Source organism: Anopheles moucheti, chromosome 2 (genome assembly GCF_943734755.1).
Source record: "Anopheles moucheti chromosome 2, idAnoMoucSN_F20_07, whole genome shotgun sequence".
Classification (NCBI taxonomy): domain Eukaryota; kingdom Metazoa; phylum Arthropoda; class Insecta; order Diptera; family Culicidae; genus Anopheles; species Anopheles moucheti.
The window spans coordinates 84636067-84648930 of record NC_069140.1 but is presented as its reverse complement, the minus strand read 5'-3'; the positions used below and the strand labels follow the sequence as shown (position 1 = coordinate 84648930).

The window sequence follows — 12864 nt, the reverse complement described above, 5'->3', positions numbered from 1 at the left end:
GTGCGTCCGTTTGAAGGAACCCACCTCCCCTCGGCAAACCCCCACACACTTCTACCAGCGATGATTCTATTTGTAGTTTCGTAAGGGATTTTTCCATTTTTTTCTTGGGTGTGTTGCTTCCTCACGGCTAACACCGACGATTCATCCACAGCGCGCACGCCGGGATCCCGAAAAAACGTCAGCGTGTCTCTCGGGGCGATCCGGTGTAGTACGCGCCGTTTCACCGTGCTCCGCGTGCTTCGGGCACGGGAAGGGAGTGTGTGTGTGTGCGCGCGCGCCCTACCAAACAGCGGCGGCCAGAAATACACATCTTAAAATGTCGCTATCGCTGCCGTGTTAAGCCCTACCCATCCCCCCCTGCCCCGCTTGGGCCATTGCAAACTGTCGCCGAGTCGCTACAAAGAGTCTTTAAGCTGGTCGATAGCTGGTCGATGCTGCTTGCCGTCATTCTGTCACCTCGCTCTTTCTGTCACGCGTTATCTCGTTGCATAATCAACCGCGTGTGAGCCACCCGACGACGGATGGGGATGATAATGATGATGACAGCTCGACAAACTCACGTGCTTTACCATAGTGTTGTACTGAATGCGTTTCTTCGAGAAGAGTCATTCGTATGAATCTGAAGTGAGGAATTCATGAGTGAAATCATGAATCGATTCCCAAACGATTCGCGGCAAGGTGACGGATCAAGTGGGTGCCTTAAGCGATTTAAGGTCTTATGTGAAACGGCAGTTGGGATCATAAATCCTGGACGATTCATGAATCTTTAAAAAATAGATTCAGATTCATTCATTCAGTTCAGTTACGCGTGGTGAATTCGAGATTCCTAAAGTTTATATTAGTGTTGTGCTTATACGTTGTGCTTATATATTAGTGTTGTGAAATGAATATTAAGTAAAGAATCATTCAAATTACGAATTGACTCTCAAAAGATTCATGAATCCTCAGAGCAGTGGCGGATCATGCCCCTTGAAGGCCTATACCGGAAAGGTACGGTTAATCTCATTCGTGGAGAATGGAAGATTCTTGGATGATTCATGAATCTTTAAAATAGAGATTCAGATTTACTTAATTAGATTAAAAGATTCATGAATCTGAATCTGATTCACCTAACACTAGTTCGAACACGAAGAACAGAAGATTGTTTACGATAGCTGATTCGGAGCGAAACCAACATTCCTGATGTGGGATAAAACTCTACCACCCTCCCCGGGCGTAAGCACATAGTTGGGACGGCTTCATCCGTGCGCAATGATCGCGAGTCGCTCACGTCCTTACAACGACCATTATACAAACGGATCCGCCCGAACGGATTGGATTGCCAAAAATGTGCATCGAGACCACCCTTGTTTCAACAACCCACCCCCGGGGTTCGACCGTTTGCCACCCAAGATGTGTTGCATTGTGTGGCAGGGCATGACGGAACGCATTTGCCATATGTGTGTGTGTGTGTGTGTGTTGCGAAATGTTAAGGTGCAGCTTTGGGTGTACGCTCTTTGTGGTGTTTCTAACGCCCATTACACGCTTGGGATAAATTAAGCAATCATTCCCGTCGCATCCGCGCGCCTCCTGTGGTTTTCCACCCCTTCCCCCACCCTTCTCAGAACCAGAGATTGAAACGAGTTTCGAGTGCAAGGTAGTAAGGTCATCCAAATGTTCGCGCAATCGATGCATTTCCTATTTTCTCCTACGAGCACGGTGTAGACACAGAAGAAACTATGCGAAAATGCAAAACACACACTTTATTCGCATTTGTTTCGTGAAAATTCTGTTCTTGGAGATATGTTGTTGGAGGTTCTAGCAGTGGCATTTCCTTCACAGAAAAGTTCAATAAAACGGGAACTTTTCCTCCCGAGTTGAACTCAAATTGGTTAACGGTGTGTAACACACACCGCATGACAATCCAGAAACGCATTTCCACCGGCGCATTTCTGTGTTGGTTAGAGTTGAAGAAAAACACTGGCCATATGAAAAGTCACCGCACATCACCACTACTACCATGATGTGGGAAAATTGTTCAACATCACCCCCGAACCCTGCCTTTTCCAACCACCCCCGCTGTAGCAAACGGAAAAGTCAACGTGCTCGCTCGAGAACGTGGGGTGCGAGAAACAAAGAGAGAGAGACAAACAGTGCGAGCGAGATGAACGCATAGCGCATGAATGTGTGTGCACATGTTGATGATACAAGGAAAGAGAAAGCAAGAACGAAATGAAAAGCCGACAGGACAGACCGAGAGAGAGGGAGAGAGAGAGAAGGATAGAAGAGAGCGCCGTAAAGTGTTATGCACGAGATCAGCTGTTATGTAATAACGGTCGGGAAAATGCACTTCTTGCCCTCTACCTTTTTCTCGCTCTCTTTCTCTTTCACTGTCCCTATCTTTTGTTCTTCTAATACACACACTAATTTGGCACACGTTTCACACACAACGTCAATACGCGAATCGTTCTTGGGAAGGGTTTTTTTTTTCTCTCCCCCACTGGAAACGGCCCAGGGGTTATGCGTTGGGGGTGGGTGCACCCTGGGCGAAAATTGAACTAGAACAATCCATCCCTGTCTATAAAAAATCCTTTTCCGGTAAGCTTCCTGAGCTCTATACTTCCCCTTCTGGTTCAATTTCTGCAATCCTGCACAATCTTTTCGATGGGACCAAGTGGTGCAAGGAAAGGCAAAACAGCTCACTGTGATTGGCATCTTTTCTGGTACTGTGTAGCCGCAGACAGTAAAGACTAGCGGCAAAATAAACAATCGCCCATCCTCCGGGTCGCACTATCACGGCGACCCGGCCATACTGCAACAAAGTAATGCTGTGTGTTTGCATCAAAATGAGGCGGCTAAATGCAGCTACAGCAAAAATTACGAATGGTTTTATAATTTCACACCTTCCGTGCGGTACTCTTCCCCGTTGTTCTTTCCTGTACGGTCTCTTCTTACATATCGGTCAAATGTTATTTCAACATCTCAGCAAATCCTCTCCGATGATGGAAGTTTTTCTTCCGACCTTCGGACCAGCTCCTTCCAGCTGATTGAGTTGAAACGAATGTGTTTTTTTCCCTTGATCGGTGTCCTGATTTCAATCAATTCGTCTACAGGCAACTGGGAATAGTTCCGAAATGCCGCACAAAACACGACTGGAAACGGACGAATGGTCCACTTTCCCCCGCCGACAAACAAACGCGTTGACCTTTTCGACCCTTCTTCCCGGCAGGTATTACACAAGGTTGGAAAATCGATGTGGCTTCTGGTGTGCTGTGCCCGGATATTCGGTATCGCTGATGTTCGACTGTCCTGAATGTTCTGCTGACTGTAAAATGTGGATGCTCTGCCGAAAACGGAAACATCACCACACATTTTGGTTACACAATCACTTGCAAATCGAAGGTGACACAAACGAGCTCGTTGGGAGGCCAGGGGAGATATATAACCGGTAGAATTTATGCATTTTCCATGCCGTGCACACGCAATTCTTCCACACACACACACATGCTGCTGCTACTCCGGTTTGATGCGTTTTGTCGAACTCGTACTTGCGCTTGAAGAATAGCACCCCAAACGCGGTACTATTTCACATCTTTGCAAACTACGTGCAACAAAGTAACCGACAATCATGCATGCACACACACGCGAGCAATCGAAACCAGTGCAGTGCACTAATCAGTCACTAGCGAGAGAGGTGTGCAACTGCTGGTTTTAAATCGCTTCCGCTTCCTTTATCGCACAAACAGAGCACAGGGTTATGTTGCAATGCTAGTCCCGACCGCTTAGCTACCGCGAGAGCACGTCCGATACCTTCATGACAGTAAATGACACTGGCGCGTGTCTTGCCGTTTCTAAATGCGTTCACGTCTCTTATCTAACGACTTCAATGTGGGCGCGCGCAGACCGGCACACAATCGGCGAGTGAGCAGGCATCTGATGCAACGATGCTGTGTGTTTGTAGTGGTAGCTAGGACATGAATGTTCCTTTTTGTCATTCTTTGAGATGTTTAGTAGAATTTGGAAATGGAGTTTTCCTTACGTGTTCCTGAATTTTCCACTCTATATTGGCTCAATTCAGTAGAACTCTTAAAAACTTATCGATTTACATAAGATTCAAACTCAACACATGCAGTGAGTTGTGCATGAATCGTTTGTGGAAGGTTTTCTATGTTGGAAAATTCAATTTCATTGAACAACGTTTGAAAGAACTTTAACTAAAGCTGAATTCCGGGAAAACAAGTGAGAACATTTCCAATTGTTCTTTAGTTTTTTTCTCACTATAGGGCGAAAATGTGAGCGAAAGTACGAGCGAACCCAATATGTATGCACCTTGGGCCATTATGCTAACTGTCAATCGCTGGTGTCGAACGAAAACAAAAAGGAAATCCTTCAGATCGCACGAGATTTGTCTTGCTTTTCCTGCTGGTTGAAACTGTTCCAATTCCGTACAAAATGGACAAGGAAGTCGCTGTCGTTCAACGTAAACTGGAAGCTGAGTTGAAGAATTTTCAAGATTCCATAAGAGGTTCGTTTGGGTTGTGAGTGCAAGTGCAAGAATCATGTGTGGTTGCCCATGTGCAACCACCTAAACACAGCCAACATTATCATTTCGCTTCCTTTTATAGAATACTCGAAGCTTGTGCAAACGCAACAGCAACTCGATGGACAGTACTTCGAAAACAAAAGCATTTTGGAAGAGCTTCAAATGCTTAAACCAACCAACACGGTAAATTATTAATTAGAGTTCGCCACCAAATAAATTCTAACAGCACATGTCTCCGTTTTGCCGTAGGTGTACAAACTGTACGGTCCGGTACTGGTGAAGCAAGATCTCGAAGAGAGCAAGCAAAATGTCGGAAAGCGTATCGAGTACATCTCGAAAGAGCTTATACGTTGCGCGGAAAATATTAGCCAGCTCGAACAGAAGCAGGACAAGTATCGTGCGAATCTGCAGAAACTGCAGCAGCAGTATCAGAGCCAAAAGGCCATGGCAAAGTAATAGCTGCAAACAATCGGAAGTTTCCTAAATCTTAACCGTGCAAAACACGTAACCATGCAATCATTTCCCGAATACAATTATCCTGCACCTAACATCATCTTAACCTATATATTGAACCTGCAGTTACGTTTGTTACGCCGCGTAAACAAAGCAACCCATGTGGGACACACGTATTGATTTAATACCGCAAAGCAGGTTATGTGCGCTGGAAAGGGTATTGTAATTATGCATTATACGGCCCTTTCGACGCTTTACCGCGCAAAGGGTGAATAAAATTTAATGATTAAATATTTCTAATGTATTCCATGGAGGGTTTTGGTAGAAATATCACGCATTCAGAGAAACAGGCCGGCATTTGTTTACATCGCAGAATGACATTTCCTCTCATCAGCTGAGTCGTGCCAAACAAACAAGAGGAAATTTCTTATCGCGGTTGTTGAATAATCGCGTCCGTGTAGTGTTCATCCGGAATGTGTACACGATGGAGGTGAATCCGTTGAGCATAATTCTGGTCAAATCAGATAGTAAGGGTGATCGGTTGCTGTTTCGCTATCCGTACACACTGCCGCAGCAGTTTCAAACTTCTGTTACGCCAGCGCGTAAAACGCCCTACTCGTTGATCCACACAGGAGACGACATTCTACAGAATGGACCACCATCGAACATATGTTTTGGTACGTGAGTTAGTGCGATACTTTGTTGGGTAATTTATAACACCTTTCCTGCCACATCTTCCCCAAAGACCAGTTGTACGGAATTTCGGACAAAGATCTCGCGACCCTGTTTGCCGTCAAATCGGATCTGTGCAATCAAAAGTTCGAGCTAAAGGTTAACGACGTACGGTTCGTCTCGCATCCGACGTTGCTTCGCAGCGACCAAGGCTCGGATCAGAAATCTTCCGACATCCAGATCAATGTTGTGTTCGCACTGCACGCCCAGGCCAGCTCGTCCGTCGTCAAATGTTACTACGAGCTGAGCAAACGCATCGGTATTGCGCTGATTTACGAAGAGCGTCGCGATGGTTACTTTTCGCGCGAGATCAAAACGATGGTTGCTGTGATGGATGAAAACAGTGCACTTCAAGAACAGGAACAACCGAACAGCGCTGCCGGGACGGGCAGTTCCGTCGGAACGGGCAGTGGTACGGGACCGGCTGGAACGAGCGGACAAACGGTGGTAACAAATGCAGCGGCAACTGCGGCAGGAATTGCCGTCGGTGTGTTTGATACGATACTGAAAAACACCACACTGGCACAGTTTATTAAAACGGTACGATAAAACAAGCAATAGGCATGAAAACTCTCTTCTAATATGGTACTTTCTATCTAGATCTACCACGACCTGTGCACGACGGGTCTGCTGAACGTGACCATGAATCAAACCATAACGCTAAGCTTCTGTCTGCCCCAGAAAGCACATCAATTCCACAAGAAAGGCATGGCGGTGGAGCCGGAAACGATTGATCGCTGTCTAGAGTCATTGAAACCCTACCACGGAATGTTGCTGCTCGTTGACCCTTCCGAGTTGTTCGATTGTGTGCCACCGTCCGGCGCAAACATGCTGCTTCAGCTGATCGAAGTGTACAATCCGCTGAAAAGCTTACAAAACATGGCCTCCGATGCGGAGCTGCTTATCGATTACGTTTACCAGATTGTAGGCCATCTTGTGTACTGGGCGAAGGCTACCATCATCTACCCGCTGTGTGAGACCAACGTGTACGTAATTGCGCCCGACGCACAGCTAAACATTCACTCGAACCTGTCGGAAAAGTTTGCCACAAAGTTCCCAGGCATGTCGTTGTTTGAGGTAATTAGTGACTTTTCGCTGCCTACTTCGATCGGGCATCTGACGACACCGTTGCAGCACCCAACCCGGCAAGGCCGGTTAGCGCAGATGGTGTTGTGGATGTTGCAGCACCATCTGCTCATGCAGCTGCACACTTACGTACAGTTTGTGGCCAACTTGGACGGTATTGAGGAGGAAATCCTCGAGGCGGGACGTACAAGCGCTATCGATCGAGCTCATCCTATCCACATGCTGTACGGCAGTTCGGCCCCAAATGCATCCTCCAGCCAACCATTGGCCGTCCCATTGGGCGGAAACCGAAAGCACTCGCTTAGTGAGGATCGGTACTCCGACAGCCTTTCGGCACTGCTCACGACAGCAACTTCCGTTGCCTCCAACACGCGACCTTCATCCGCGAGTCATCGATCGAACATTAGTCATTCGAGCGTTGGCGGTGGTCTGCATACGGCTTCCAGCACGGAGAACGACGAAAGCATCGCGTCGAACGATGATGATGATAAGCTGAAGCGATTGCTAGCTGCTTTTCCGGAACCCGATCGAAAAGCGGTCGCCCGCATACCGGCTGCCTCAAACCCAGAAGATCTCGCGCTAATGGTGCGACTGTGGAAGGCGGGCTACTTTAAGGGTGAGCATCATCTGGAGGAGATTATGTACTTCGAGAACTTGCGCCGTTCGCAACTGTTGCAGCTGGTGGATAAATTTCGCGAGGTGCTCATCATCTACGAAACGGAAGATCCGGCCATTGCTAGCCTCTATTCCGACCATCCGGTGGAGTAGTAAGGTGTGTTGTGTTTGCGCGTAACTTACGAAAGACTGCTGTTGTTGCTTCGTTTGCATTCGGTAAATGGAAATCAGATAAAAGACGTTTTAATGGAAATTGGTGTCTTTTTTAATGTATTCGAGTGGGTTGTTTGTTAACCTTTTCCCCTGACCTTTTGGTATTATTGCGGGACAATCACTGCCTCAATTTTTCGTGGCACAGAATGATGGAACTCCATCGAACGTGCAGCCGGACCGTTGGATAATTTCCCGCGCTGCCCAAATGCCACAACGGATGCACACATCGACACTGCAACCTTGCAGCAGTTGCGCCAGAAAGCCCCCGACGAAAGCATCGCCCGCACCGTTCGTGTCGACCATTTCTTCCGGCGCGAGTTTTTGAACCGGGAACTCACGAATGTTGTCGGTGCCGCTCTCGATCAGCAGCACCGGATCGCTTCCTTGCGTAATAATTACCACACGTTTGCGTTTGTCGTTTTCCTTCGGTAGTGCCGCAATTCGTTTCCCGATTGCTCGCAAATCTTCCGTACCGTAGTTGAACTCTTTCGCCAATGCTACCGCTTCCTGCAAAATGAACACGATTAGTTGGAAAGAAACGTTAACGCCTCGTAGCTTCCTTCTTACCGTCTCATTGCCAAACAGCACATCGACAAAGGGAAATATTTCCTCAAGATTGTTCTTGTAAAACTGTGGCACAAACGGTGCGCTAAGATTCATCATAAACATTCGCCCACTGGCGGCCGCCTGCTTCGCTACGCTGAGCGCACTTTCGAAGCTAACCGTAAAGAAAAAGCCCGACACGTAGAAGAACTGCGCTCCCTGGAGGTACGCCTGGTTGGCCGGGCTTTGTAAATGCTCCGGGGTGAAATCATTTGCGGCGGCCAGATTGGCACAAAGGCTACGCTGTGTGCCCGTTATCAGCACGGCACACGTTCCGGTCGGATTGGTCGATGACCGTTGATATTGCACGTTTACTCCATTGGCCTTGGCACGCTCCTCAAGAATGCGAGCGTACTCATCCTGACCGACGCAGCCAAAAAATACGGCCGTACGAGGCCTTCGCAGGATCCACTGGGCAACGCGTAGCGAATTCTGCACGCTACCACCGGCAATGTACTCGGCCTGGTACTGCTCTATCAACTCCTGATAGCTGAAGTGACGTGTAATGAAGATTATTTAGGATTAGCTTAACGGAAACACTGAGACTCAGTTCATATTTACATTGGCATGTGTTTCGGTTCGGCCAGTATCGCATTGTTCGGTTGCATGTCGTACTTGCTCAGTAGATCTTTCTCAACCACGGCCGAAATGTCCAGCAGTGGGTTACCGAGTCCCACAAGCGTACCATCCCTGGAGACGAAAGATGAAAAACAACTTTAGAAGCTACAAAAACTCTAATCTCTGTCCAGCCATCACGCTTGGCTTCCGAGCATAGAAGGCCACGACCTTTGGAGGTGTTTGAATGGGATGTTGTAGTTGTTATCATCAATCTCTTGTCGTGAAGCGCGGACAACGTATGATCACGGATTCGGAAACGGAAAGCACCAGATTGTTTGTTTGTGGCCGTACACAACACTTAACTCACCTGAGACTCTCCATTGTTGATTATATAAAAAGCAACTTGAAATCGCAACAGCAATACGACAATGTAGCAACAATTCAATCGATCCCCCTGCCGGTGTAAAGGAAACAATGTGGCTAATATAACCGAAACTTCCCGGGTTTTGTCGATCCCTCGTCAAGCGGTATTAGAAGCTGTCGAGCGAAGAAATAGCGCACTATTAATAAGTCAACCGCACTCAATAACTGCCGGATATGGTGTGCGCGTGCTAGAACCGTTGCACCATCTCGGTCGGTTGATGGAATTGGATTAGTGGCTTTTCTCCCTTCCTAATCTATCGCATGGCCAGCAGATGATAGTGAAGTGGCAGATTCAGAGACCGGCTGACAACGACAAACAAAACGGTTGTTTTGTTTCCTGTGTTCGCTTGTTAAATGTGGCGGAATTTTTTAACCATTTTATGCGAACCAATAAACGTCTGTGTCTATTTCACAGATTTTTACTGTTCGAATTGATTTTGGCTAGACAAAAGAACCGTATCTGGTGGAAAGTTTTGTCTACCATTTTTGTGCAACATTTGGGTAAACACATTGTTTCACAATTGAAAAATGAATGAAAAAGATGTGGCCGGTGAAAAGGAAACAGCCAAAACGCATCTACAAACATAAACGCTGTTAAAAGTAATCATATCCACAGACTCTATTGATATTTTCATTGAACAATTTGCTACGGAAATTATAATATCATTTCTTCCGCGCACAACTTTTTGGTATGAATTTTGACAGTAGAATCGATAGTATTAAAATGAAATTAAAGCGCAAAGGAAGTTATGTGAAAAAGACGTTCATTTTCCTGAAATTTATGATGTTTTTTAAGTTCAGGAAAATAATAATTAAATAAATTGAGAACTTTATTCAAACATTTTCCGTCCTATCTTGACTATACATCACGAAGCAACCGTGAACTGAACGGTTATCTGTCAAATTTTGCATTGGCCAAGGTGTATTGAAACACAATGTCGGGAGAGTCTTCCGGAAAACCCCATGGCAACCAGATATCGTCGTTATAGCTTTAGCAGCGCCATCTTGAAATGTCCTTTATGATGGTTTAAGCTCAACATAACTCCTTTTATTTAGTGTCTGTAAGAAATATTTACTTGAAAAGTGCTAAAAAAAATATTTTGCATGCATTATCATGTACAATACGCAGTTTCGCGCGTTGTTGTGCAAAGAACAAATAGAAGTGAACATCACCTAAACTGGTCGTAAATAAATGGCAAACGAACGTGTTCTCCCAAATGTCACACTCAACTGTCAAATCGTTTGGCATGGGCGTACCAACAATCGATCGACACATCTTGCGTCTAACCAAAAAAAGAAGTAGCCCAGGTTCTCGCATTCTCCGTGCGTGGAAAACGAAGCAAGCCTTAATAGCGAAGAATTCTCCAGCAAGTTGAATTAAAAACCGGTGCTAAAAGGATGTGGAACCAGTGAGCAATTCCGGCCAGCCGGAATATTCGACGCTGTGTCACGTTTTTGAAGCGGAATTGAAGAAGCGCGAAAATTCGTCATTCCGGTCCAACAGCAGCAGCGAAAAGGGAAGCGCGCCTGTGTGTGCGCGAAGGAAAAATACATCCACAGCGAGAAGGGCACATCAGCAGCAATTTTACAACGTACAACGGGCAGTGTGTGTGTAACGAAAAATCCAGAAGTAAAACTTCTGGTCGTGGGTCGCGCTGGGCTGGCAGAAGCGTAAGTATGTCCACTCTGTCTCAGTTCTTCCTGGTTTTCATTCATGGCGTGGCCATCAGGGCCAACCCAGCCAACGCTGGGAGAGGAGGAAGAGTGTAATTTTCGCCTCCTTTTGTTGGTGGCGCGTCGCGATCTTCACAACCTACAACTTCCCTTGTTGGAGCCCCCACCCTCCCTATTCTGAGCACTCTTCTTTCGTACATAGTGTTGAACAGGCCACGATAGATTTCTCCCGAAATGTGTGTAAAATGCGCTTGTGCCCCATATAAGAGTGTGTGAGTGTTCGCGATGTGGCGTGTATCGCTGTGTGTGTGTGCGTGCATAGAAGAGTTAGGTTAAACGGGGTTAGTAGAGGAGAGAGCGGCAAGCTGAGTAAAAGGTGGCGAAACACAAAATAATCACAGAGAAGTTGGGAATTAGTTGAAAGCGCTGAGGGTTGGAAAATAGTATCAGTGAAAGAATGAAAACTTTTCGGCCCTTTGGGAGGTAAAACTACGACGACGACGAGCGCCCGCATCGAATACAGTGCGCGAGAGAGCGCCTGCGTTTCTGTTGGTGTTGGTGTGCGCGAGAATGTGTATGCGACCGTCCCGTGTGTGTTGTGTGTGTGCAGGGAGCGAAATAAGGCTGTATTTTTATGAATATGCGGCGGCTGGTGTGTGCGGTGCGGTTGTTTTATGTTGCCTTACTATTATTGGCGGGGTGGTGGGAGAATCGTTGGAGCAAAAGCAAAGGTTGCTGGATGCAAGGGGAGCTGTAGGGTGCTGGTAGAAAAAGGAGGAAGGAAAAAGATGAATTCATCGATTATATTTCACAGTGGTTGCTAATAGTAGAATCGGGAGAAGTGACAATCACTGTTAATTTCATGTGAGTGAAGTTATCGTATTGTGTTCGATTTCATTCAACATTTTCTTCTTTCGAAATAACTAAAATAATAGAAGAACTGTGGCAGAGTTTAGTTTACACAGTGCAGTTGTGGGAGCAACTCCTCAAATGTGTGCGTGTCTCTTTCGCATCGTTTCACACGATTTCGACACGCACACACGTTTGATTGTTAGTTGAACCATACACGACAGCGCCCTCTGTCGTATTCAGTGATGAACTATCTAAATGCAGTTGCAATGGTATGCGTGTCTTCAGTTTGCTTACAGTCTGAGGCTACGATGCGAGGCAAAATAAAGCAAAAAGGAAAAAAATCTTTGAAGAATTGTGATTTTCACCTTTAGCATCTTTGTTCCAAATGTGGCTTTAGGATACACTTCACTTGTTCATTGGTTTAAGAAGATGTTTTTGAGTGAAATTATGAAAACAAATATTAAAAATATGGTTTTATATGCAATATAGCAATGCTTATCAGTTTCAAAGCTAGTTTTGCGATTAATAAAACAAACTAATAAGGCGTGTATGTACACATTTTAGCAAACGTACTCCTTCTCTCACATACTCTCACCGTCCTCGGGGTCCAGCTAACCGGTTTGGTTCATATTTGATTACGAACAAGAAAAATGGTTTCCTTCTTTTCTACAATATGCAATTGCTGCTAAAAAAGGGAAAAATACACAGCGAAAACCATACGGTATGCCACGACGGCGGCTACAATGAGATCGATACATCATCACGAAGACGAAAGCTAGCGAAAACAGTGAACAACAACCAATCAACCAATTTGAATCGATTTGCAGCAACTACTACAGGAACGGCGGTTAGTAGCCCCAGCGTGTTGCACGGATGTGACTGCTTTGTGGCTGCAAAATACACCTGGCCATACATTCAAAGATAGGCCAAATGGTAAGGTGTTGCTTCGTTCTAGCCAGCTAAATCGCCCCGAAAGTTGGAAGGCGTTGATGTACTAAGAAGGCAGGAACTGTATGCCACACTGTCGCATTTTCATAACCGGAACTCGTAAACCGTGAAGAACACAGCCTCTAGGAAGAAGGTATGTTTGAATCCCCATGTGTCCGGAAGCCATGGACGGTGAGAAGAAACAA

The 12864-nt window shown here is 46.1% G+C and overlaps 3 protein-coding genes across 3 annotated transcripts; 2 read left to right on the top strand and 1 right to left on the bottom strand.

Annotated features, from left to right (window-relative positions):
- Positions 1 to 4347: 4347 nt before the first annotated feature.
- LOC128297642 (probable prefoldin subunit 6) lies at positions 4348 to 5263 on the top strand. The gene is made up of 3 exons (XM_053033323.1): positions 4348 to 4504; positions 4605 to 4705; positions 4772 to 5263. The coding sequence occupies exons 1-3, from the start codon at positions 4432 to 4434 to the stop codon at positions 4976 to 4978; spliced, it is 381 nt and encodes a 126-aa protein (XP_052889283.1). The 5' UTR covers positions 4348 to 4431; the 3' UTR covers positions 4979 to 5263.
- A 140-nt stretch (positions 5264 to 5403) lies between these two features.
- On the top strand, positions 5404 to 7665 carry LOC128302762 (GATOR complex protein NPRL3). Its single transcript, XM_053039649.1, has 3 exons — positions 5404 to 5652; positions 5721 to 6247; positions 6308 to 7665. Exons 1-3 carry the CDS (start codon positions 5460 to 5462, stop codon positions 7559 to 7561), a joined length of 1974 nt encoding a protein of 657 aa, XP_052895609.1. The 5' UTR covers positions 5404 to 5459; the 3' UTR covers positions 7562 to 7665.
- A 7-nt stretch (positions 7666 to 7672) lies between these two features.
- Positions 7673 to 9589, bottom strand: LOC128302868 (uncharacterized). The gene is made up of 4 exons (XM_053039749.1): positions 9150 to 9589; positions 8786 to 8914; positions 8189 to 8714; positions 7673 to 8128 (listed from the first exon to the last, which is right to left on the bottom strand). Exons 1-4 carry the CDS (start codon positions 9161 to 9163, stop codon positions 7748 to 7750), a joined length of 1050 nt encoding a protein of 349 aa, XP_052895709.1. The 5' UTR covers positions 9164 to 9589; the 3' UTR covers positions 7673 to 7747.
- Positions 9590 to 12864: the final 3275 nt, after the last annotated feature.